We start from the raw sequence: 26,524 nt of genomic DNA on the forward strand, positions 1-26,524 counted from the left end.
TTTGTCAGACAGTGTGGTGTGACAAGCCATACCTAGTGGTTTGAGCACCGGGCGGTAGATGGATTGCAGGACCAAAGTCAGAAATCAGAGCAGAGGGTCAGAGCCAGGTTACCTGGAATTAGACAATATGGGGCTGGGTCCGGGTCCGGGTCCGGGTCCAGGTCCAGGGATCAGAACAAGCAAGCATAGCAGCTGTCACAGGTAAATACTTTGAATCACCACCAAATTGCTGCTGCTGGGTTTAAGAATGGTCTGCTGACTTTTCCCACCAATCAGGCAGTGTAGCTAATCATGCAGCCTACTATCCAGGCCAGCTGTGCTTGTTAGGTTGCCTGGTTCTGCTGCAGGTCCTGATTCCTGACATCTTTAACTTAAGCCATTTCCTAACTGACTTCAGCTAATCTAGTTAATAAGCCTTGTTTAAACCAAAGTAAGTGTTTAAAATCACAGTTATATAAACCAGTAACTTTCTCATGTAGACAAGCCCTGTCTACATGGGTGCAAATATATTACTGTCTTTGAAGGTCTCTCCCTTCATGCTGCTAAAGTGGTGTAAAGTGGCTGTATTATAATGAGAATTCACCACTTTGGCCTTTTGAGTGAAACAAAAGCTCAAACTGTTTGTACCATTTGAGATTTCTCAAGCATCAACTAATGACTTTACCAAAACAAGCAGATTTTATTTTTAAAATGTACTTATGATTTATTTAAACAGAACTGATGCCAATTAAAACTGCAAAATAGGTTGCAAACTTTTGGTACATTACTGAAGTAATAAGCCTAATATTTCCATTCTTTGTTATGCATCCTACTGTTATAGTATAATGATATTTTATTTTTTTTTATTTATTGAAGTCTTCACTTGTTCCTCTTCTCAAGCTAATGGAATGAAGCTATAAAATGTTTTAGAAAAGCCCCATTAAAATGTATGGATCATAAGAACTTGTGGAGTCAAAGTCAAGAGGAAATATTAGCTTTAATAAAAAGTACAGTCTGATATAAATAACTATTCAATCACCCCCACTCCCTTTTTTTGTTGTTGTTGCAAATTGCAGTGAATATAGCCTAGTCTACGAGAAGGACAGAATTGCTCAGAAGAATAAATGCATCTTAGTCAGAAATAGATTAAAAGATACAGCTGAGCCATCAATAAGATCAGGATGTTGCAGCATTGTTTGCTGTTTGTTTTGCAGATGTAATTGCAGATCCCAGGATTTCAATAAATCTGTGTACATCATGGAAAGAATTGTAGAGAGGAACTGGGGCAACACGAAGAGCATTTGGTTCTCGCATGTCACACTGCAAAACAGAAAAGGAATGTTTAATAAATTAATGTCACTTCAAATGTATTTTGAACAAAAAGCTCACCTCTTCCTTGCCTTCATGCAATAACACTAACTGAAAACCAGCCCACTCTCTCTCCCTAAAGTCTAGCTACTGCAGGTTGCAGGAAGATAGATCATTTTGTTTGCCAGAAGCTGGGAATGAGTGACAGGGGATGGATCATGTGATGATTACCTGTTCTGTTAATTCCCTCTGAGGCACCTGGCACTGGCCACTGTCGGAAGACAGGATACTGGGCCAGATGGACCTTTGCTCTGACCCAGTAGGGCCATTCTTATGTTCTTATGTACATCTTTAAGGTTGAGACAATAAAGATACAATGAATAATGGCATATTAGAAGAACCTAGCTATGGGAGCAAGATTCTGGTTCATGCTGCTACCTCCTTTACACCTCTCTGGTGAAGTAAAGCGCCTCCAGGGAACATCCCCAATGCAGAAACAACATAGGCATCCCTACACACCCTCTCCCTTCTGTGCAGCCCCTGCAATAGCGGGTGTTATGGGGAGTGTCCAGAGCACTCTGAACTCTGGCTATTTTGTGCTGCAGAGCTGATTTATGCCAGGATCTACACTGGCCCCTGAAGCAGTCCAGAATTAGGGAAGCACTCATCTGGCAAAAAGCCATCTTTGCCCCTCACCCATGGGCTACACTTTCTGTGCTGTGAATTCTGAGAGGCACAGTACTGAATATGGCCCAGATTCTTGATAAAAAGTATGCACAAAGTACAATAGTACATTTTATAATGAAGGTACAAAAATGCCACAAGACTTGCTGTGATTTTGACCTTAAATATTTTGCTGAATAGGATAATCTCCTAAAAATGAAATATTACTGTGTCCCATTGACAAGGCAACAACATTATGCCCTATGCCCTCTTAAAAGCAGTAGTTCCTGGAATTCCTTGGCAGCACCAGAACACATAAGTGTATTCTGCCTACAAGTATTGCCCTTTGGAAATTCAAGTTACCAGCAGAAATAGATCTACTATATCATTTGTATGGCATTAGACTATCATCCCGCCAGCACTTCTAACCTCCAAATACAACACATAATACCTTACATTCAGGCTCTGATACCTTCACGTTTTTTTACCTGTACTCATTGGTTACCAGCATGACTGGCTTTCAGTTGCCTTGCTATCTGAACTCTAGAATATTTCTCTAAGGAGATGACTGTTTTTTATCTCTCTTATCGTATGAATTGCTAACAACAAGGTTCTGGCTTTTTGCAAATCATTAAAGGAACTGGCTTTATCTGAGGGCTCCTTACTGAGTATTATACATTTTATAGTGTTTTTGTAGTCAAGTTGGTCCCAGAGAGAGAGAGACAAGGTAGATGAAGTAATATCTTTTATTGAATCAACTTCCGTTGGTAGAAGGGGAAAGCTTTTGAGCTTCACAGAGCGCTTCTTCAGATCTAGAGAAAATAACTTTTAGGTTACTAATAAGTGTCAGTTAGAGGAAGATGATCTTGTGGTTTAAGATATCAGGTTTGGGTTCAAATTTCTGACTCAGCCACAGGCTTATTGAGTGACTTTGGGAAGTGACTTCACCTCAATGTCTCAGGCTTCCCATCTGTAAAATGTTTCTGTTTCTTTCTATTTAGATTACAAGCTCATTGGGGCAGGGATGGTCTACTATGTACATAGGCAGCACCTTCCACAGTGCAGTCTTGATTAGATCTGTGTGAATTATTAATTTTTCAGATTCAGTTCTAGAGAAAAAAAAAAGAACCCCCCCCCAAAAAAAACCTGTTTCAGGGTCAACCCAAACACATTTCAAAAAATATTTCAATGAATTGAAAAATTAGAAAAAAATGGTTTCCATTTTAGGAAACTTGAACTGTTTGATAATATAAGCAAAGGAAATGAAGGGCGAGATTCACAGGGAGACGTAGGTGCCATTCACAAAACAAAGAAGGTGTAGTGATGCTCTCCTTATACTCACTACTTAGGGCACTAATTTGAGAGAGAGACAGGTTTAAATCTTAGCTCTAGGTCAGGGACTTGAAGCCAGGCTTCCTATAGACCAGATGAGGGCCCTAACTACCATGCTACTGGCTATTTTAGGGAGGGCCTCTCTCAATCATTCCTGCTGAAGCTATTCCATTTTGTATAAATAATTAAAGCTGTTCATGGGCACATGACTAGTATCCAGGTGTCCCCCTCTACTCAATGAGCACCCAAGCTATAGTGTCATTTTCCCTTACTGGCACTACTTCTTCCTCCTCTTTCAGTTTTGTGAACGGTGCCTACTACCCCTTGTGAATCTAGCTCCCCAAAAAATCAAAATATTTTGGAAATATCATAATTAACCACTTGGATATTTCTATTTCTTCAACTGAAACAATTTGCCAAAATTAGCACAAATTCATGAAATATTTCAATTGACCTGAATCTGCATTTTTCAGCACCCCCACCCCCCAAAAAAGGATTTCAGCCACAAAATGTCTCCCAGCATTAATGCTATTCTCAGTTAATGATAATAAATCAGAGTCGTATAGAACATAGAGAAAAAGAATGATGGTCTGGACAGCCTACAGTCTAGCAGATGAGCTATAAAATGTGGGTAATAACATCCACTTATAACATTTCTTTCAGAGCTAAAGATGAATTATGAAAATATTTTATTATTCCATTTATTCAGTACATAAAAATCCAAAGGCTTTTCTGAATTAGCCACACCTCTTCAATCAACAGAATTAGTCTGGAATCTCAGGATGTCCTTCTTGTTGAGATTCCTGGCACTTTCCAGATGAGTTGGAAATAGCCTTCCTTTATAGTATGTTAACACTGGAACGTTTCATCTTGAGTGGGAGAAAACAGAGCAGTGGTGTATAAAACCACAGACTGTTTGTTTATGGTGTTTGTGGGGGGTGAGGAAGAGGGGAAATGTGAAGTGAGGGGGAAGTTATCCAAACATTTCTAAACCTGCAAAAAGAGTTTGTTCAAGTTTAGGGTGAAAAAAATCATATTGTTGTAATCTGAATATTGATAAAGCTTCTCTTTTATTATAAATAAGAAATTTATCCTCTGTAGGCCTGATCCAAAGCCTATTGAAATTAACCAGGGTCTTTCTCAGGTCTTATATGAAATTATACAGGAATAATAACAAAAAAGATTAACTCAGTGCAGTAAAGTCATAAAACAACACATGGGAAAATCAGCAGCAGGGAAGACTGATTTACTCACAGCTACTCCTCTTTTTTCCAGTTCTTTAAATACAGATTTGATTGGAACAGAAAAAACTAGTGTGAGCTGGCATCCTCTTTCCTCAGTCTTAGGTGGTGTGATTATTTTTACAAAGGGTTTCTCTGGATTTGCTTTATCCTCACTGTAGTAATGCTTTATCAGATACTCCAAGTAACCTGTTAGCAGAATGGATTTCCTTCTTAGTGCTTTCATTGTAGTTTGACCAAAGACCTAAGAAGAAGTAAATAATTAGAAAGATAATCCATTGCTGCAGCTGAAAACAGAAACAATAAAACAGAAACCTTCCAAAGAGGGATGAGGCCATTTTTGTCCTTTTCAATAATTTTATTTATTTCATGAGCCACACTATTCTGAGGCCTGGATTCTTCTATCTTTAATAATTAAGTATTAGCTTTCTCTGTAAGTAGTGCCACTAGAACCAAGTAGTAACATGCTACCCAGTGTAAATGAGGGTAGCAGAACTGAGCCTTAGAAGGCCATACAAGACTATGGACTTTAAGGGCCAGATGTAAAGGGTCTCCTTATCTGCTGCTGCAATAGTTCTGATCATATTTACCTATGCACATGGGAATCTGAACACAAAAATCAAGTGGCTAGTAGGGCAGGTATCTGGTTTGTGAATAAATATTGTCCATAAAGGATCCGTAGTGCCACTAGAATAAAAAATATGGGTGCTGGACCAGGACTAAGAATGAAAACAGCAGTTTCAAAAATCATGGGTCAGGCCCTGGAACATCTTGATATCGGCTTAAAAACCGTGAGGTTTTTTTTTTTTAAATAATACATTTAGAGTCCATTTTACTTGCCTTCTGGTCTTTGGAGCCTTTAGGATTCATGTTTTTAAGCTTTTCCCCACAACCAGGATGTTTGAAAAAAACCTGTTTCTTTCTTCTTTTCTATCTTTTAAAAAAAGGCTCTTAAAACACCATTTCCTGGAGTCATGTAAGACAAACTCCACATTCCACAAGACTCATGATATAATTCTAATAGATGGTGACACTACTTAACCCTGTTGCCACACTGAGGGAGACAAACAGTATTGCCAAAATCTGTGAGGAATAAAGAGGAAACATGTCACTCTCACTCTCCCCACTGGCAGGGCATATGGGACGGCTAAGTTAAGGAGGACAATTGAAAATATGATCTTAAGACCAAGTTTAAAAACAAAACAAAACACAATATTTTGTTTGTGCATGTTGCAGGGGCAAATGGCAGAATGAACTTCCAAGTACGGATTGTCTGAAAATCAGATAGTTAAATCTAAGGCCAGATTCTAGACCCTACATTTTAATTTATTTCATTGCAGCTGATTGTGGCCTCTAATGATCGCAGACTTAAAAATGAAACCCTGAGGGAGAAATTTCAGAAATGTATTTAAAATCATACTACATTATTATATGAAAATAAAGTGATTACAGGAAGAGATAGCTGAGAGATCCCACTTAATTTACAGCATGCTGTCTGGAGAGTCTGAATAACCACAGGCCATTGACTCCAATACTATCGTGGAGTAACCTGATCTAAAATACAGCTGAAATGACACATCTCCTGTATGCAGTGGTGTGCAAGATGCAGCTGGTCAGGCAGAGGCCTTGCAGGGAAATGCTGCTGCAGTGGAGGTAGATATAGAATGTGGAAGGGGAAGGAATGGATCAGCACCTCTATGGATGGAAAACCTGTAACTAGAACTGCTCCTATGCAGGAGGTATACAAAAGACTTTGCTGGAGCTACTGGGTTTTCAGGATGAGCAGGATTCTTCATCCCTCTCTTAGGTTTCTAGTAGAAAGCCTGGTTACTTAGGTTTTGTTCAAGGAATATTTACCATCTGAGTGGACTTTTTCAAAAAGTTTTTTTTTTAAATGTGGTCATGGAGATCTTCCCACCACACGCACTTTAATCCACAAAAGGGAACAACTAGTGCCATAACAGTCACTTTAAGCATTATTGAGGCTTCAGCACTTGCAGTTTTCATTGTTTTCATTGGAAACACTGCCTTCTGCTTAATGTGTCCCAGTGCAGGATGGCATACAATTTCACAAGCCATCTCTTGCCAGACATGGAAACTATTCTGTTTCCCACTGTCCTAGAGCAATTAGCACTGGGAAATCCTGTCTGTGCCAAAATGGTAATGCAGGCATGAAAAGGGGAGTCAGTGGAATACGATCAGCTATCGCTCTTTGAGACTCCCTGAGGTGGGCTAAATTACATTCACCCACACAAACTGGAGCAGTGACAATCTGGGTCATAGCAGAGCTGCTTTTAGCTTATCTCTAAGGTCACTTAAAGTTTAAAAATATATTGAATGTTTAAGGACTAACAAAATAAATTGTCAAACAGAACAAGAAGTATTTCTGTGACCTTTTGCAGTCCTTCAGTTTAGTATGTAATGCTGGAGAGAAAAGATAGCCTCAGTTGGCAATTTTCTGACTTTAATGTTTTGTTTTGTACATGTCTAAGATACTTTTGTTTTTCATAACAAACAGATGAAAATATAGTGTGAGGAGGCTGGTTTTTTGTTCCAGAATTGGCTTCACCAGTACAACTAGTGCTAATAAAATGATTTTGGAAAATATTTTCAAAAATTATACCCCGTTCAGACTGGACACAGAACATTGCTAACTAAGATTGTTTTAAGTCCGTGTTCTGAAGTTTGAGAGTATTGCAGCATAGAGAAAGCTATACATAACTGCACCTTTCATCCACAAATCATCCCTGAATGATTGAGAATCATTTGTACAGGGATAAATTCACCCATCAGAGAAATGCAGCTGTGTTTGGAGATGAAATGTGGCAATATGCGACTGCACACAGGACATCTAAAGAGGTTCTGAATGTTTTCCTAAATGGGCTGTATTGTGTTCTCAGTGTCTGATCATGGGACCTTCTGTGCATGGATTACTCCCATTCTACCATCACGGAAAAAAATTCCCTTCCCTTGGCTATCAGAGGGGGCACTCTCCTGGTTCAGGAATTAATACAGGAGGATATAGTATGGAGTGTGTGGGCCAGGGAGACGCAAATCATCCTTCCACTGCTCTTATGTACTTCCTAAGTAAACTAACAGCTCCAGGCAGTAATTCTTTTCCACTCGCAAACCCTGTAGTGGTAATCCCTCTTTGAGGATGCTGCCAGGAAATAAAGGAGATGGATTTCCAGAGCCAGTTCAACCACCCGAGATTCATGACACTGGGTGGCCAGGTCCTGTTTCTTTCATATTGAACAAACCTCACCCTCCTGACAAACGAATTAAGAAGAAACTCTGTGCAGAGTTTCCTGCAGCTTTCACAGGTAAACTGCAGTGAGGCACAATCTGCCCATCAGTTACACCAATGTGAATCTGGAGGAACTCCACTGAACACAGCAAAGTAAGGTGAAGTCAGAAGGAGACAGTCTGGAGCTAGGGATGAGTAACTGAGAGCAGAATTTGGCTCTGCACATTAAGGACATTGAAACATTTGAAGTAAAATGTCAAACCAGGCAAGTCCAATGAAGCCTGAAATCAAATAAAATCTTGTATGATTCTGGGTTTTAAGTCCCACCAACAAATTCTCCTAAGATTCATTTTATTCTTTTGGCAAAGGCAGATAAAATGATTCTGTTAAAAATCTCACCTGGAAAAGGTCAGTTTTGCCACAATGATTTTGTACCCATCTGGTTTTATATTCATTGTGAGTTCTTGTATTCAGATCAACCCAAAATGTAAAACAAGTGTGGGGTTGCCAATAGAAAGGTTTGTGAAAAGTCAACCATATCTCTCATAAACACATGTAGTGCTGGTCTAAATTTTACATTTTTAAAGAAAGACAATATTGATGAAAAATCTAAGATTCCATTCTTCAATTTGTAGATTCTTAAAATTCATAGGAATATAACTACCTACCTCTAAACTAGCATGCAGTGCACAGACCAATAAAATTGGAGGATTTGATAAACGAAATCCATTGATTCCAGGACTTAGTTGCAATTCTGGAAAATGAATAACTTCTGTTAGTTTTATTTTTTTATTTGTTTTATTCATTAGGCCAAATCTTGACTTTTCATTCAATTGAACTTTCATTAAGGTCAGTGGGACCTTAGGATTTGGTTCATTATCAGGGAATATGTTTACTCCACTTGAAGCTACTATTCTTCACATTGGAGGTACTCAAATTTTACCAACTGAAGGTTACATCAGCAGCTTTCCAGGAGCCAGAGGACTGCAATTAATTTTCATATAATTGAATATATTAAAATTGCCTTTAGGCCTGATTCCCTTCTCACACTGGTGTAAACTACAAGCATCTCAGCTGAAGTCAGTGTAGTATAAAAGGAGTACAAAACCACAATAATTGAGAGGAGACTCAAGCTTTTTATCCTGAATATGAATAAGTGGCTTGTGGAGACTGCAGATTGCAGTGGTCCATCTTGAGCTAAACAAAGTCCACTTGGATCAAATGGAATATCACATACAAGGGAGATATAGTGTCCATAAACCCTTTTAGGCCACTACAGAACTTGGGGGAGCAATTGACTTCCAGGCCAGATTTCGGTTACCACTGCTTTAGGAAAATTTCATGTGATCTCTCTTATCTTTGCAGTGCAAGCACCAGAGCTCTTTCAATGGAAGGGAGCACTTCTCACTCACTGTGAGAACTTAATAAACTCATATAATTTTTGCCTATCTTCCTCCTGTGAACTGCCCCTACAAAAGCACTTCAAGACCAGCCTTTTGTGAGTAGGAACCCAAAGGAGAGGGAATGGAGAGTGTCTGAGGTGACAGATTTCATTTTTTATGCTTTAGAAGATGACATGTCTGATAATGGCTCTCCAGCAAGACTAGCCCAGTCCCTCTCTAGACTTTTGGCCAGAATCCTTGCAGTATCTCAAAGAGAGGACTGAGGCCAGCAGTGTTGATCCAAAGCCACACTGGAAAGGACTCACATGGTAAAGGCACAAAGCAAGTTTTTAACCCTCCTGCAGGCTGAGGTCTCCTCTAAAATAGGGTTGGAGGAAAGACTGACCTCCAGATGTATTAGTTACTCCTGTGTGTCCATACACAAGGCTAGAACACAGACATTTCACTTCTTTTGTAATAGATCAATGTTTTATTTTATACCTCATTAAGTTCTAGCTTTGAGTAAATGGCTCTTTTCACTTAGGGCCAGATTCTGCCTCCTTTATTCATGTTTCCCATTCATTCCAATGGAACAACTCCCACCATAAAGTACTACTTAATATGAAGAAGGAAATCTAGTAAGGTAAGTCAGTTGCTTTTGAAAATTTTACCCATAGTCCAAGTTTGAATTTTTGAAAGGCCTTTTTAGTGTGTTTGTTTGATCAAACCATCCTGAAGCAAACAACTAGATTGATATGTCAGTGGATCAAATTCATTACATATGTTATTTCATTGCCTTCAGTGAAGCTGCACAACATCAGGGATGAATTTGGCCTTAATAGGTTTAACAACAGTGAGCAAATATAAAGTCTTATCATTTCTATTCAAAATAATAGTGAACAGCAATGCATGCAAGTTCTAAATCATGTGACATATTTAAAGAAGTATACATACTGTTTTCCATGAGAAATCTAGTTTTGAATTCATGACCCCACCAGCCTATTAGCCTAAAACATAACACGAAAAAAAAACTGAAAAAACAACAAAATCATGCACTGATATATTTGAAATCTGACATGAGAGTTACTAAATAGTTTCTGATACACTAATCAAATAGTATCCTAAATACAGTAAGTTATGGGGTTAGCTGACATTAACAACTTATTTATGTGACTTGGCAATTTCTGTTTAATACTGAAAGATGATATTTATTATAGTTTTTAACCAATCAATCTGTTGGGACTCTATTAATGTTCATTTTGTCTAAATTCATCTTACAAACTGAAAAATAAAGCAGAAATATTTCCAGTGTTATGTTCCTAATGGCTAAAAGGACAAACACCAAAGGACATTATAAATCTGACGTAAATCCACAAAAGCAAAGATATGAACAGCAAACAAAAGATAGACAAAGAGGCCTCTGAGTAAAGGTTGCAGTTGTTTCTCGTTCCATTGCCATATTGTGCTGATGTGAATCCCAACTTGGCAATAAGATTTTAGATTATGAAACTGGGTTTATTACTCAATAATATGACCCATTTTTAATGAAATTTAGTCCCATTTAATTCATAACTATATTTTTGAGACAATATTCTGAAGACATTTCAGGGTGGGTTTTTTTTTTCTAAAATAGAAATATTGCAGAAATTTAAATAAAATATGAAAACATAAAATTTGAAGTTTTTCATCAAATATTTTGCACTGACGGAGTATTTACTATGAACCAGCTCATGGCCCAGTTCATGTGGTCATACAAGGATATGAGGGGAGTCAGACAATCCCACCTCACCTCGTGTGTGGTCTCTGTAGACCTGGGGTCTCAGCACAAAGGGTTAAACTGGTGCTGAGTATCCAATACACATCTCTAAGCAACTAGGTGGCTTTGTTTTCTGTGGCTCCATCTTCACCATGCCAGCCAGCACAGTTGAGCTATCATTGTGTTGAAGGCTAGAGTGCGTGTGTAATTTGCTGATATCAAGAGCTAGTAGCAAATTACTTTCCCCTGGAGCAAACAAGGAGGGAAGGAACTGTGCTTCTCTGCACTACTCCTGGAAAGGCCTAGCCACATGTTGCCAATTAAAAAGGCCAAACTGTAAAAGTCCAAGACAGATGGGACTAGATTGGTGAGTCACACTGTATGTAAAGAATTGTTATACAATCTATGTACAGTGCCAAGTAAAATTCTTACTTGTTATTTCTGGATAATATGGGTTTATATTTCTCCCCTATGAATAGATCCATCATTGTCATCTCATTGTATTATATAAAGCAGACATGTGAAATAATATATAGCTAAAGAATAGTCTTACTATTCAAAGTCACATGGAAATCAACAATGAAATCATCCATTCATTTCAATAAATTTTTTGTCAAAAATAATATATTTCAAATAAAACATAATAAAAGCTATTGCCCAAAAAACTCAGATGCTGATGCTTTAAATAATAAAAAATGCATCAACTGTTTTATAGTATTTTACAGTATCTTTCCTCTATAATAGTTTACCATAAAACACAATATTACACAATGATATTATAACAAAATCCCATTGAAATTAATGGTGCAAGTATTCCATTCATTCCAATAGGCTTAACATAGCAAAAAAACAAACATGAAGTATACTACGTAGAATAATAGTGTATAGTAAGGTTAAAAAAATAATAAAGAGCAATTTACTTGTTGAGCCACGCCATGCACTCATTCCTCAGGCAACAGAACCTTAGACACAACAGGAGTACAGTCCAAGTAAAGAATGATGAAGGACTACATTCCTGGACTTCAGGTTTTAGTTCAGGTGAGATTCCAAAAGCTTGGTGTTGTACCTAAACTTATTGACTGTGTGCAACTAGTCTAGAACAGGACCTCTCCTGTGGTTTGTCATGTCTAGAACTTGGAAACTGAAATTTTAGAAATTGACTAAAGTTTGGTGATAGAAATGGATGAAATTTAAAGGTGATGTAATTTTTTTAAAAATCGTTTTGCCTATCCCTACCATTACTAAAACACTGACAAGCTACATTTCTTTTTGCTGTTCTAGAACTCCATGGGCATCATACATGATGGGTGTTTAGATGCAATTCTGGTTATATACCATCATCAATCCAATTTTTCCTATGGATGTCATTTGTTTCATTTGTATCAACAGGATTCAAAGAGGTTTTATATCTATAAACACACACAATCTTTAAAAATTAGTAATTTACAGTTAATAATTTTCTGTGAAAAAAATTGAAATCAGGATTGCCACTGGTATACCACATTTCAACGTGTTATGATGTGAAATAGCGAGGTTTTAAATCCTAAATATAAGGGTTTATAAATGCATAGTAAAAATAATAGGCAGTAAAATTGCACAGTAAGATGAGGTAGTAAAATTTCTTACTAAAGAGTAGCTACTCTGCATGCAAAGTGGATATTCTGAAAGGCATTAGTTATTTCAAACATTCTTGTTTTCAAAATACCAAGGCACCAGCTTATAACTTTCTATTTCAAATCTGAGCCATGATTTTGGCAAAATCTTTTAATATCAAAATGCGTGAAATGACAAAAAACTTGGGTTTTTTATGTTCCTGTACTTAAAGTAATTTGTCCCCAGCCAAGTTGGGGAATTAAATTGTGTCAGGAGAACTAGCTGTTGTAAACCAGGCATGACTTTTTACAAACCGTGATAAAAAAAGCTTTTGACATTAGAGGAGAGACTTGTTCTGGAAACATGCTTTAATAATTTCATTTGGGAACTGACTCTTACTGGATATTTGCCCATATGGTTATTTACACATATAGGTACAACCAGGCTGGAGATTTGTCACATTTTATTAGAACACAATTTGAAATGGCCGTTCCAGCTTTGTATGTGTATTTGTGTTTCTGATATGTGTTGGATTATTAGCGTTCTGACATCCCACAAACAGCTAGAGAACATACAGCTTCTCAAGATTGCCCTGTCAATATGCTTCGGCACTGAGAACCTCTCAGGGTGAGAAGGTATTTCAGTCCATGGATCAAATGGACATAGAGACGAACAGCTGAGCTTGTCAAGAAGCAGTGCTAATTAGGATGGTGTTTTTTGTGAGAAGTACATGTGATCACATAACCGTACTTAGAGCTAAATTTTTTTTTAAGTAAAAATAATTCCATTAAAAAAGGAAAGCACTTTCGCACATTTTGTCTCTAAAATAAAGCAGGAATCCTAATGTTCCTACAAGAAAGAATATTTTGGGGTATTTTTACTGTCTTCTGAGCTATACACATCACTACTTCTTAAATGTTTAATCCGCTGGGTTAATGCACATTGTTACTTGCCCAAGTTCATGACACAAATAAGGCATGTAATTAAAGATCATTAAACATATTTCATTGGTCTTGTTTTACCCGAAAACGTTCTTCCATTTTAGAAATCAAGAGGCATAGACAGGCAGATTTATGGAGGGGAAAAATTATGCCAGATAGGCGCATCAGCCTCTCATTTGTTCCTATTTCTTTTAAGCACATTTACACCAGGGAACAATCCCTTCAGTAAGTATTTTTATTTAGCTCAGTTTTTTCTCACATCTGTGTGTGTTAGACAGAAGCGCTGGGCATTCATAACTTGAGTCTTTTCGTTTGTAGTTGCATTAATGATGCAAGAGTGTGGGATATAATGATCACTGTGTATATGCAGTGAAGACATCAAAGAAGATCCAGTTAAAAAACATAGAAGAAATTAAAAAAAATTCCTTTGACCTTTGCTTCTAAGTAACAGATGATTATGCAACTCATTTATAATTTACAATCTGAAGAAACATGTGGTTCATTTGCCTTCTTTTTTTGGGGGGGGAACCCTCTCAAAACTGTTGAGTAGCGATACAGAAAACAAGCAAACACTGTTAACACAACCAGATTTTCATAATCCAGGACAAAGCCTTCTATGAACCATTCTGTCATCATATTTTGTGAGAAATCATTTTAAATGTCCATGGGAAAGTATGCTAAAAGATATAACAGGAAAATAACAGTGTAGAATTTATGACACTAAATATTAAACTCTCAAACTTCACTATGTATGGAGTATAATGGTCTTCTTTTACAAGTCAGATCACATCCTTGCCCAGAAATGTCTTATGTCTTACTCAGATGATATAGAAATACTATATTATTGGATTATATAGTGTATCTATGCTTGGCTTTTTAATCCTAATATCTGAATGGATTAAGAAAATGAAAAAAAAGGAGGTAGGCAAACCAAATAAGGAGAAAAAGACAAAAGATTTGTCCCTCCCCCTCTACCCTGCCAAACCTTTGCCCATTCTTAAAAGTAAACTTAAGATTTTAAGAATTGAAAACATTGGAACCTGTCTTTCAACATACTGTCTTCTACTAACCAGAAGGGAACACAATCAGTAATGCCGGAAATCTCATGAGAAAGTCTAGTCTATAGAGCTGATCCAGACGTTTCAGGATTCAAAATTCTGATGAAAAAATATGAAATTTTCACAAAAAATATTCCTGTCAATTTTGACAAGCTCAATTGTTCTCATGAGATTTTCAGCCCACTTTTGCTGACCCAAGAGATGTGCGCAGTTTGGAAATGCATCTGAATTTTTAGATTCTTATCTGAAGAAAACAAGAACTCTGAACCTCTTGTGATGCTCCCATCATTAGAAAAAAATCCTTATTTTCTCATATGATTAACAATTGCTAAGAGGAGAGTTACTTACCTGTGACTGGAGGTTCTTCAAGATGCGTGGTCCCTATCTGTATTCCACTGTAAGCGGTTATGCATTCACATCATGCACCTGGAGTCAGAGAATTTGAAAGTAGTGTCCGTTGGTTGGTGAATGTGCCCTAGCTCACCTTGTGTCTCAAACAAAATTGATAAATGATGGCATGGACTGATCACTTCTTCAGTTCCTTTTCCACCACAAACCAGCTAAGATCCAAAGTGGGGGGGAAGGTGTGTAATGGAATAAAGATAGAGACCACATGTCTTGAAGAGTCTCCAGTTACAGTAAGTAACCTTCTCTTCTTCTTCGAGTGATGGTCCCTATTGTATTCAACTGTGGGTGATTGACAAGAAGTACCCAAGTAGGGGGAGGGTGTATGGAGGAAGACAGTAGTATTGATCAGAGAACAGCCATCCCACAGGTGACATCAGCAACTAAGTCCTGTACCAGGGCATAATCCTTACAAATGTGTGGCTGGAGCTCCACGTGGCTGCTTTACAACTATCCTAGGAGGGTACACCCTGAAGAAACACTATGGTAATTGCTTGAGCTCTAGTGGAGTGAGCTCATACCCTGTAGGGGGAGGGACATTCGATTGCTGAGAGAGTAGAATGCAACCAGATATCCATTTGGAAATTCTCTGGGTAGAGATGGTATGCCTTCTGACTCTCCCCACTATAGCAACAGTCTCAAGGACTTCCTGATTGGTTTTGTTCTCTGTGGGTAAAAGGCTAAGGCTTGTTGACCATTGCACAAACATGCGGTTTCAGGAAGAATACAGGTAAGTGAATGGATTGGTTAAGGTAAAATTCCAAAATCGCTTTAGGATAAATTTGGGGTGTAGGTGTGAAGAAACTTTATCTTTGTGGAACACAGCATATGGTGGGTCAGTCATCATTGTTACAAGTTCACTGACCCTCCTCACCAATGTGATGGCTACAAGAAAGGTGACTTTCATGGAGAGGAGCCTTTAGCAAGTAGCTAAACACTCGAAAAGGCGGGCATTGTTAATACTGAAAGAACAAGATATAAGTTCCATTGGGCCACAGTCTTTTGAGGAAGTGGAAAAGTTCTTATCAGGTCTTTCCAGAAATGATTGGTTAGTGGGTGTATGGAAATAGTGTAGCTTCAGCTGGTGGATGGAATGCACTGATTGCCGCTAAGTGGATTTGCAAAGAGCTGAGGGAGAGACTCAGTGTCTCCAAATATAGAATATAGTCTAAGGGTACGTCTACACTATGGGATTACTCTGATTTTACATAAACCAGTTTTGTAAAACAGATTGTATAAAGTCAAGTGCATGCGACCACACTAAGCACATTAATTCAGTAGTGTGCGTCCATGGTCCGAGGCTAGCGTCAATATCCGGAGCTGTGGGTAGCTATTCCATAGCTATCCCATAGTTCCTGCAGTCTCCCCTGCCCCTGGGAATTCTGTGTTGAGATCCCAGTGCCTGATGGGGCAAAAATAATTGTCGCGGGTGGTTCTGGGTAAATGTTGTCAGTCATTCCTCCCTTTGGGAAAGCAACGGCAGACAATCATTTTGCGCCCTTTTTCCCTGGATTGCCCTGGCAGACGCCATAGCATGGCAACCATGGAGCCCGTTCAGCTTTTTTTTTACTGTCACCGTATGTCTACCTGATGCCTCTGACAGAGGCGATACTGCAGCGCTACACAGCAGCATTCACTTGCTTTTGCATGATAGCAGAGACGGTTATCAGTCGTTCTGTACCATCTGCTGCCATTGTAAATTGGCAATGGGAGGACGGTTATCTGTCGTTCTGTACTGTCTGCTGCTATCATGGGTGCCCCTGGCTGAGGTCGGTCGGGGGCGCAAAGGCAAAAATGAGAATGACTCCCCAAGTCAATCCCTCCTTTATGGTATCTAAAAATAGAGTCAGTCCTGCCTAGAATATGGGGCAAGTGTACTAGAGAACCAGTGTATCAGAGAGCACAGCTGCTCCATGTCAGATCCCACAGAAATGACAAGCTGCATGTCATTCACGGGGGTTGCCCCTGCAACAACCCCACCCGTTGCTTCCCTCCTCCCCAACCTTCCTGGGCTACCATGGCAGTGTCCCCCTCATTTGTGTCATGAAGTTATAAAGAATGCAGGAATAAGAAACAGTGACTTGTTAGTGAGATAAAATGAGGGGGAGGCAGCCTCCCGCTGCTATGACAGTCCAGGCAGAACATTAAGCGGTGCGGGGGAGAGAAGCCCAGCATTTCGCTGCTATGATAGTTCAGGCAGTACAGAATCTTTTCTTTACACAGGAAAGGGGGGCGTTGATGGAGCTTAGCCCCCAGTTGCTATGATGAGGACGGTTACCAGCCATTCTGTACCATTTACTGGGAATGACTGGGAATCATTCCTATTTTTACCCAGGTGCCCCTAGCCAGCCTCACCTGAGGCCAGCCAGGAGCACTCACAGGCTGATGACAAGGACGTCTAGCAGTCCTACTGCACCATCTGCCATTGGAGAGGGGAGAGGAGCGGATACTGCTTTTCACTGCTGCAGCATCACTTCTACCAGCAGCATTCAGTAGACATAGGGTGACATTGAAAGAAGTCAAGAAACGATTTCTTTCCCTTTTCTTTCACGTGGGGGGAAGGGAGTAAATTGTCAAGCTATACCCTGAACCATGCTGGACAATGTGTTTGAACCTACAGGCATTGGGAGCTCAGCCAAGAATATAAATATTTTTCTGAGACTGCTGGAGTTCTCAGTACCCCTCCCTCCCTCCATGACTGTCCATTTGATTCTTTGGCTTTCCGCTATGCTTGTCACGCAGCACTTTGTAGCCTGGAGATTTTTTTCAAACGCTTTGGCATTTCGTCTTCTGTAACAGAGCTCTGATAGAACAGATTTGTCTCCCCATACAGCGATCAGATCCAGTATCTCCCGTACGGTCCATGCTGGAGCTCTTTTTGGATTTGGGACTGCATCGCCACCCCTGCTGATCAGAGCTCCATGCTGGCCAAACAGGAAATGAAATTCAAAAGTTCACGGGGCTTTTCCTGTTTACCTAGCCACTGCATCCGAGTTCAGATTGCTGTCCAGAGTGGTCACAGTGGTGCACTGTGAGATACCGCCCGGAGGCCAATACCGTCAATCTGTGGCCACACTAACCCTAATCCGATATGGTAATATCGATTTTAGCGCTACTCCTCTCATTGCGGAGGAGTACAGAAACCGATTTAAAGAGCCCTTTATATTGATATAAAGGGCCTCGTAGTGTGGACGGGTACAGCATTAAATAGGTTTAACACTGCTAAAATCAGTTTAAACGCGTAGTGTAGACCAGGCCTAAGAGAATAGAATATACATCTCTTCTGGTAGAATGGTTTTATCCAGGGGAGGTCCTTGATGGTATTCTAGACCTCCCTGGGGAACCCTGAGGCATGAAGCCAGGACTCTCTTTGCATAACAATGGCAATAGCCATGGGCTATAAAGGTAGTATCAGCCACATTGTCTACAGATTGGAGGGCAGTTCTGGCTATTAACTAACTTTCTTCTATCAGAGTTTGGAAACTAGTATGATCCTGCTGTGGGAGGCCATTGGCAAATTCCTCAAATTAAGTATAGTTTAGGAAATAATATTTAGCCAATAGCACTTGATAATTGGCTATTGTGAACTTAAGACTGGAGGACGAGAAAACCTTCCTCCCCGGTAGATCTAAATGTTTACCCTTCTTGTTTGTGGAAGTAGATCTGGGATGTTATTGCCTGGACCTTTCCAAAGTGACCTGAGCCACCAACAAGTTGGGAGCTGGGTGAGAGAAAAAGAATTCTGAACCTTAAGCCAGAATATACATCTTTCTGTCCCTTTGGGGTAGAAGCATAGGTGGTGGGGGTATGCCACACTCTACTAGCCAGCTCCAGTATGGCATCATTGATGGGGAGGGCAATTCTCGTAGATCCAGAGGTATGGAAGATGTCCAAGAGCCTATGTTGGGAGTCCTGAATCTTCTCTAGTAGAATCTGAAGTTCCCTGCTGACTCTGCAGAGCAGGCCTTCGAGCTGCCTGAAGTCATCTGAAGGTAAAAGGGATGTCAAAGTCACCTCTTCATCCAGTGATGGTGATGGTAGTCTTGCCAGTTCTGATGGAACCAGAGCATAGTACTCCTCCTCCCCTATGGGATCCAGGGGAAAATCTGATGGTTCCCTCAGAGAGAAGAAAGGTGATGTCTCCATGGCAGATCGGATAGATTATGAAGAGGGGTACTCATCCCAGGGTCACCAGTATGACCAGTAGAGAGGTTGATGGGTGGTCACACTGGTCCCCATGGCTGAGTCAGGCGAGGCGGTGGTTGGTCCCAGGCCCATGTGGATCTTCTGGGGAATGGGTAAGGACAGTATGGGAGAAGTGGTTCATCTCAGGGTTCTGACTCTGTCACGGAGAAAAAGGCTGACTTGGGTTAAAGTGGTGGCCCTGCTTGTGCTGTTGGAGAGGTGTAAGTTGTCTATGGGGGGAGGCAATTGGCTCTGTTCTGAAGGCAGGTCTCTTAGAGAAGATATAAGCTTCCTGGAAATGGAAGGTCCCAATTGAAAAGTGTCCTGTGGTGTGGCTATGGATTTGGATCTCCCATGGACTCTTTCTGTCCATGGCAGTTGGTGCCAGCAATGATGATGGTATCTGGCAGCTGTTGGTCTTTGCCATGGATGGAGGGTTCCAGGTCTTGTGAAGAGTTGGGAACAGTTGTACCAATGGAGAATGGGGGGAACCCAATGTTTCTGGGCTTCCTTGTTGTGCTATTGGGTTTTAGGACATACTATGTCCCCATGGGCCGAACTGGTGGATTTGCTTGCAGGCATGTCTGATTTCTTTGAACTGGATTTAGAAAAAGGCTTAGTCCCATGCTTATGTGACTGCTTCCTAACTTCCTGACTATGTCCTGCCATGGGGTCCGTGGGGATGGATTATCTGGCACAGAGTCAAACTTTGCAGTGGGAGGTGCACTCCTTGTTGATTGAGGCTGATGTACAGGGGCAGGTCCTTGGCCTGGATCTGACTGTCTCATTGCATCTCCATGAGATACTTTCACAGACAAAGTGGGGGTATTGCTGGTGAAGGACTGGAAAATACTGCACTGAGTTGTGATGTGAGCTTCTCCCAGTGTTGAGGCAGTGTTGATGGTTGTCACTGAGTGAGAAGGATCACAGGCAGGAAGTACAGAGTTTAAAGCCCAGATTCCTGGGCATAGTCCAGGACTCAAACAGGGTACAGGGCAAAGAGGGGGCCTGTAGCCTAATTTAACTCTAAAGGATACTAAAAGCTACTAGATCTATAAATGTTTTTAAGAACTATTAAAATTTTGAACTATTTACAACTGAATAAATATTGTTTTTCATAATGGCATCAGAGCTGAGGACACAAAAGATTCCGACCGGACCATGTGGCAATGAGAAGGAACTAAAGAGGCAGTTGTCCATCACTCCCTTTATCACGTAGGTTGGAGCATGAGGCGAGCCAGAGTGCATGCACTGACCAACAGCCACAACTTTCAAATTCTACCATGCCAGGTGCATGGATAACTCCCACAGTGGAATACAACAGGGATCATCACCCGAAGAAGGACATGTACGGTATGTGGGAAGGAAACTGAAACACATGGATGCCCAGTTAGGACTCCTAGCATACATTTTCCATTATTTTAAGCTGACTTGCTATGTGATTTATGGCCTGATTTTCAAAGGCAGACATGCTCAGTTGAACAGATAGTCTCATATACCTAATTACAGGCAGCAAAAGAACCAATTATCCTCTCAAACCATGTAAAGCCAGTGAAAGTGAGGGGAAGATCAGGCCCAAACACTTGATATTTGTGCATGTGGTCAGTTAGGAGCTTCCCACAAGTTTTGCAAACTGATTTGGTTTTCATAGTCACAGACTCAACAGACTGAAAAGCTTGAGTTCCAAAAACTCAGTTTCGTCTCAAAATAATTGTCACTGTCAACCCATAGAAACAGCGTTGCTTCTATAGGTTCATTCTAGCACTTCACAAAAATGTCAAGAATTTTAGTGAAACTGTTAATTTTATTTACCGATTTTTTGTGTTTTATGGTTCAGAGGTTGGGAGCCCATGCATGGGACTTGGGACAACTAGATTCCGTTCCCTTCTCTGTCACAGGCTTCCTGTGTAGCCTTGGGCAAGTCATTTAGGCTTGGATGCAAAGAGTAGACATCAAGTACATGTTTCAGGCCACTTAAGTCCCTGTTTCAGCACTGCTGCAATGCTGCAGAAACTTTCGCAAAACTCTCTAGGCACCTAAATTCACTCAGTGACTAAGTTTTTGAAGTAAAGATCTCTAGGCATCTAAGTTTCTGCTCTGGGTATGCACACTGCTGCCTCTCGCCAGGCATTATCTACTGCTGAAGCCACAGTAAATTCACAACCAGGGGAAGAAGGCCTTTAGCCATCTGAGGTACATGCAGGGCCCAATCAGGAAGGCACCTTCTAAGCATGCCTGCTGGATCAAGCCCTGCATGTGAGATCACACAAAACAGATTCCCTGCAGCTATGTTTAGAACTCTATTTGTTTCTATCTGTCCAGCAATTCACTTATTGTAACAAGACATATCGTCTACCCCACCTTGTGACACGGAGACAGAAAGAGTTACACAACTAGCAGGATAATTGACCCAGAATCAACCTTTAGTGACATATTACTAGAGAATGGTTGTGGTTTTTGTGTTTTTACATATATATTGTTAAAGGTTGACAATGTAACTAAATGGTTCTTATATATCGCTATATTCTGTTAATTCAGAGGTCAAAAGAAGATGTCAACAGATGAACTATGAATGTAGTAATATCATCATTCTTATTTCTCTTTGAAGTTTATAGTAAACTACCTGGGAATGTCTGAAGATGGGTAATTACCTTATGCTAATCAGTGTAGCTAATCACCGGTGATGCTTAGGAAATAGGAGATCTACTTCAAAGCTAGGATAATTGCCTATTGTTCACCCAAGGACTGCATGCTGTCAAGAAGCTATGGATGGCCTATAAAGCTCTATGAAAACACTTGGGTCCTGATCCTTGCATCTTAGATCTGCTTAAGCTTCATCAGAGGAATTTTGAGTGGCAAAATAGACGGCTCCAGTTCCATTCTGGATCATACTGATATTGGACATTGGACTATAACCTAATGAACTGATTCTGGAAAGGAATCTTTGTAACTCTAAAGCTCACCATCTCAACTATGAAACAGACCTAAGAACTCTATTCATAACTGTATGTATGATAATCTTTTAACGAATACTCATTCTCTTTTCTTTTTAAACAAATTTTAGTTTAGTTAATAAGAATTGGTTGTAAATGTGTATTTGGGTAAGATTTTAAATATTCATTAATCTGGTGGGTAATGTGCCCAATCCTTTGGGATTGGCAGAATTTTTACATGATAAACAAGATTTTCAGTAATCCTCATCATATTTGATGTGGTTGTCTGGGTGAGAGCTCAAGGCTGGGTTGCTTTAAGGGACCTGTGTTTTGGCTTTTGGGTAACCAGTAAGGTATTGTAGAAACTGTTTTGTTGCTGGCTTAGTGAATCTAAGTATTAGAATACCCCACCCAGTTTTGGGGATTGTCTGCCCTAGTCTTTGCAGTTTGCCCTGATTGAGCAGATCCCACATTTCCCCTCCCCCCCGGTCCCAGTCACACATGTGTCAAATTCATCCATTTCATAGTTCTCCTGTACACTGGATCAGTGCTTAATTATAAGTAGGATGTTTGTGGAGCCTGAAAGCTTTGGAACCACAGGTAATTATTAGTCTTCTATTTCAGTAGTTTTGATCTTTCATATAATCCTGGTATACTTTCTTTTCCCTTTTCCAACTTGCTGCAAATATTTTGTAATTATTAAGTGTATGTGATCCTTAATATTGCTGTACATTATTAATGGATTGCTCTCGTATAACTCAATAAAAATCAAAACCTGCTTATGAAAAGTGTTATTATGAAATAGTGACTTTTCATATTTATATCTCTGAAGCTTTACTTTGTCAAAAGACCAAAACAATAAGATTTATACTATAGGCTAAAAGTGTGACATTCTCTTTTGTTGAATTGTTTGCATTTTCAGCAACATCTGAAATTAGTTAATTTTCTTTTATGTTCTTCATTGTTGGTATGTTCCTATTTTAAAATGTCCAAACTGACTTTCACCCAGATGCAAATTTTAATGGCACAAATCTAAATCTCATAAAAACAGTTTTATGATCCAAGTACTGACACAACCTTAGCTATGCTGCCTTGGTTGATGATATTATAAAATGACCTAGATTTAAGTAATCATCTTCCTTTCTCCAAAAGTAATTGACCAGTTCAGGTTTTACTTGTGTCACAGGTGGAAATTTGAATGTATCATGTTACAAGTAGGGAATAAGACAACTTCACTCCACAGGTGAAAAGCCTAGGTGTTTGGGTCAATCAAGTGTTCGTTGATTTACAGCTGATAAGTAATTTGCAGATAAAGAGTGCATATTTCCTCCTCTTGGATTGATTTTTTTCCTTGTTAGACTTTTAGACTCAGTACAACTGGGAATATTTCAATCTCAGAACATGTCCATCCATATTATCCCTCCAGGTCAAAACAAACGGAGATTGAGTTCACTTTTATAACAGGAAACAAGTTTCTGTGATCAGAGTATGTGAAAGAGAAATGACCATTATGTTGGGAATCCAATCAGAGCTTGGTAATTTCACCCAGAACAGTTTGGGAAACCTCTAAGGCATTCACAATGAGGGAGGATAATTTCATTCAGTGGCCAGACCAAAAAAAAGGTATGATCAAATTGCAAAAAGAGCTGGCGCCTAAATTAAATCCTAAGAAAATATCTTACAGAAAACAACCCCTCCAAGGCTAATGAAGTTGAATTAAAAACTGTTAAATCAGCTCATGAGCAACTATTATCAGAGAGTGCTCATATATCACTTCTACTACCCAAATACAAGATATATGAAAAGGTGGAATACAGCCAGCAGCATGTTAGCACATTTACTAAAAGGAAATCAAATCTTCTGCCTACTAGAAATTAAAAATCAAACAGGGAGCCAATTTACTCATAATAGAGATACTAATAAAGTTCTCAGTGTTTTCTATAAAATCCTGGATAATGCTATATTTTGTAAAGAAATATGGTAAATCTTTCTAGGGTGTTTCAACAAGATTAAATTAATATGAAGCAACAATACTGCCTAAAGATATTTCTGAACTGTGACTTCTGACTTAAAGGAGATTCAAATGGTTTTGAATATTATGATATATTTAGTGAACCATTTCCACACTCCTTAATCCTTTGAATGGATCTTTGAGGGAACAGTATCTAGATGAAATTCTAAATAATTCATATGTCTGACTGAACTATAAAATAAAAATTTAAAGATCCAGGGAGTTATGCTTCCACTAAGTCTTGATTGTTTCTGAAAACAGAAATCACAATATTAATGCAAGCCCTCAATGAGATTGCAACCTTTATTAGACAGAATTTATGAATTATGACCAGATTGGATTTGTCTGCAACAGGAATCAATCCACATTATGGGGGTTTTAGGTCACTAGCTGGAGCTAGTCATATATTGCAAAAGAGGTGTTTAAAAGGTAGTGGGGTTGGATAGGTGTCACAGAGCCTAAATTTATGTTGCAGAGTTTTTATTACCGGTGATGATGCATGAAAAGGAAAGAACACAGGACAGGAACTTAGAAATCATCTTTTTACTTGGAAACTGATCAATACAGAAATCATTGTCATTTTAAAATCCTTCCTCTTATTAGAGTTGAACTTTCATTTTGTGTTATTGTGACTTAAGATACAGAGGTGTTTGTTGTTGTTCTTAAATATGGCCCATAAATGCTCTTATTTTTATTACGGATGAGTAGTCCAAGGAGACTAGAAGTCCCAGCATGCAGTGCCCAACTTTGATTCATGAGACCCAACACAAGTACTTAGAACAAGATAAACTGATCTAATGTGGGTTCCTACGGTTAGGGCCTGACATTTGCAGTAAGTGTAATGACTTAAACATGAGAATGAGTGAGTGTGTTCATGTAAACACAGTAGTGTATTCCTCTATGTGATAGTCTTTGCTCAGGAGTTGCTCGGTAGAGGAGTGTCGCTTAGTGGTCAGGGCTTAGGCCTATGACATGCAGGGGATTGCTGGTAAGGGAGCCAGGCCCTCCCACTCCACTGGGATCTGACCCAAGGCCTGTGTAGAGCTGTCAGTGATCTGACAGCCTGAAGATGCTTAAGGCTACCCCCCTGCAATTGTCCCCAAGTCACCATTTGGGTTTAGAAGGCATGAAGGGTCTCCGCTCACCACAAAGCACCTTCTGGTGGCTGTGTATAGCATGGTAGCTCTTTTCCTCAATCAAGTGGTAAACTGCCTCCTTCTGTGGTATGGCCCGCCATCCTGGGCAAGCTCAGTCCTAGGGCTTTCTCCTGCTGGGGCAGTCCAGACTCCATATAAGAGGGAGAGGACAATGCTTCCCTCTCAGGCTGTCTCTGTAGCAGGTTCTCCCTTCCGTCAGGGAGGGACCTTTGGGAAGTTGTCATGGGGAGAGATTCTGCCTTTCCTTCAGCTCTCCTCTACTGGAGCTGCAGGTCTGTTCTTTTCCCTGGTCTCCCACCACATGAGCTGCTCCCCTGCCTCTTCACCCTTCTCCAGTTGGAGCATTTCCTACAGGTGTAGTGGGGCTGGCTGATCCCAGAGCAATTCCTTAACCCCTTGTTGTCCCAGTGTGGAGTTTGTATTAGCCCATAACACTCTAGTTTTAGAAGTACTGTTACATCCTCTTTGTCCTACAGGATTTGAATAATGTCTCTCGTTTGTGTGTGATATGGAGGAATAGCGTTTTTATTTCAAGTGGATTAAGGCCACTGAATACAAATATTATTTGTAATGTAGTAGTGGCACCAAAAGCCCCAGTCAACATTAAGACTCCATTGCACTGGGCACAGTAAAAAACACTTAAACCTGTATTTTTAATTATACGAAGCAGCAAGCAGTCTTAAAGATCCTAACAAAAGCAACTTTGAAGAAAGGACTCAGAGTTTCGATGAAACTGAACATAAGTGGATGCTTTATGCTGGTAAATTTGCTTTGGGTATTTGTGATGGGTATGGCCAATATGAATTGTATGTGCTATATAAAAAAAGTGATGAGTATGAATTACTACTGAAGGATGAGTTGTACTCTATGATAAATTCCCTTTGTTCTATTCCAGCAACATAGAGGATTTATAGCTTCCTGGAACAGACTTTGTATTACTGCCTTCCTGTCCTTTTTGAATTTCCATTCCACAGCACATTCTGAAATGTTACGGGTGCTAATGAGAGTTGGGTGATTATACGTAAATAGATAATGCACCAGTATTAAATGGCACTCCAGAATATACAACATAGTTCCTGGAGTTTGTAAGACCAATTAAAGCTTCTGCTTGTACACTGCAACTGGCTTCCTTCCTACATCTCTTTATATCAGCCCTATACACAAAGAAAAGTTGGTGCTGGGATCCAGAAAATCCTCAGCCACTGGAAGAGCTCATCTGGAACTGTTCCTACTGGTGTAAATCGAACAGTTCCAAGGCTACTGTAATATAGACAAGAGGCCAAATCACCACTAAGGTTGCGGTGAGAAACAGAAAGCTGGCATATAATAACAC

At 39.7% G+C, this 26,524-nt stretch overlaps 1 protein-coding gene across 1 annotated transcript in view; it reads right to left on the reverse strand.

Annotated features, from left to right (window-relative positions):
- Positions 1–957: 957 nt before the first annotated feature.
- The window catches only part of KYNU (kynureninase), an 82,388-nt gene continuing 56,821 nt past the window's right edge, over positions 958–26,524 (reverse strand). The window contains 4 exon segments of the mRNA XM_030580628.1: positions 958–1,299; positions 4,537–4,767; positions 8,439–8,524; positions 10,107–10,159. Of these exon segments, the coding sequence (XP_030436488.1) occupies positions 1,156–1,299; positions 4,537–4,767; positions 8,439–8,524; positions 10,107–10,159 (514 nt within the window). The 3' untranslated portion in view covers positions 958–1,155.

Source organism: Gopherus evgoodei, chromosome 11, assembly GCF_007399415.2.
Source record: "Gopherus evgoodei ecotype Sinaloan lineage chromosome 11, rGopEvg1_v1.p, whole genome shotgun sequence".
NCBI classification, from domain to species: Eukaryota; Metazoa; Chordata; order Testudines; family Testudinidae; genus Gopherus; species Gopherus evgoodei.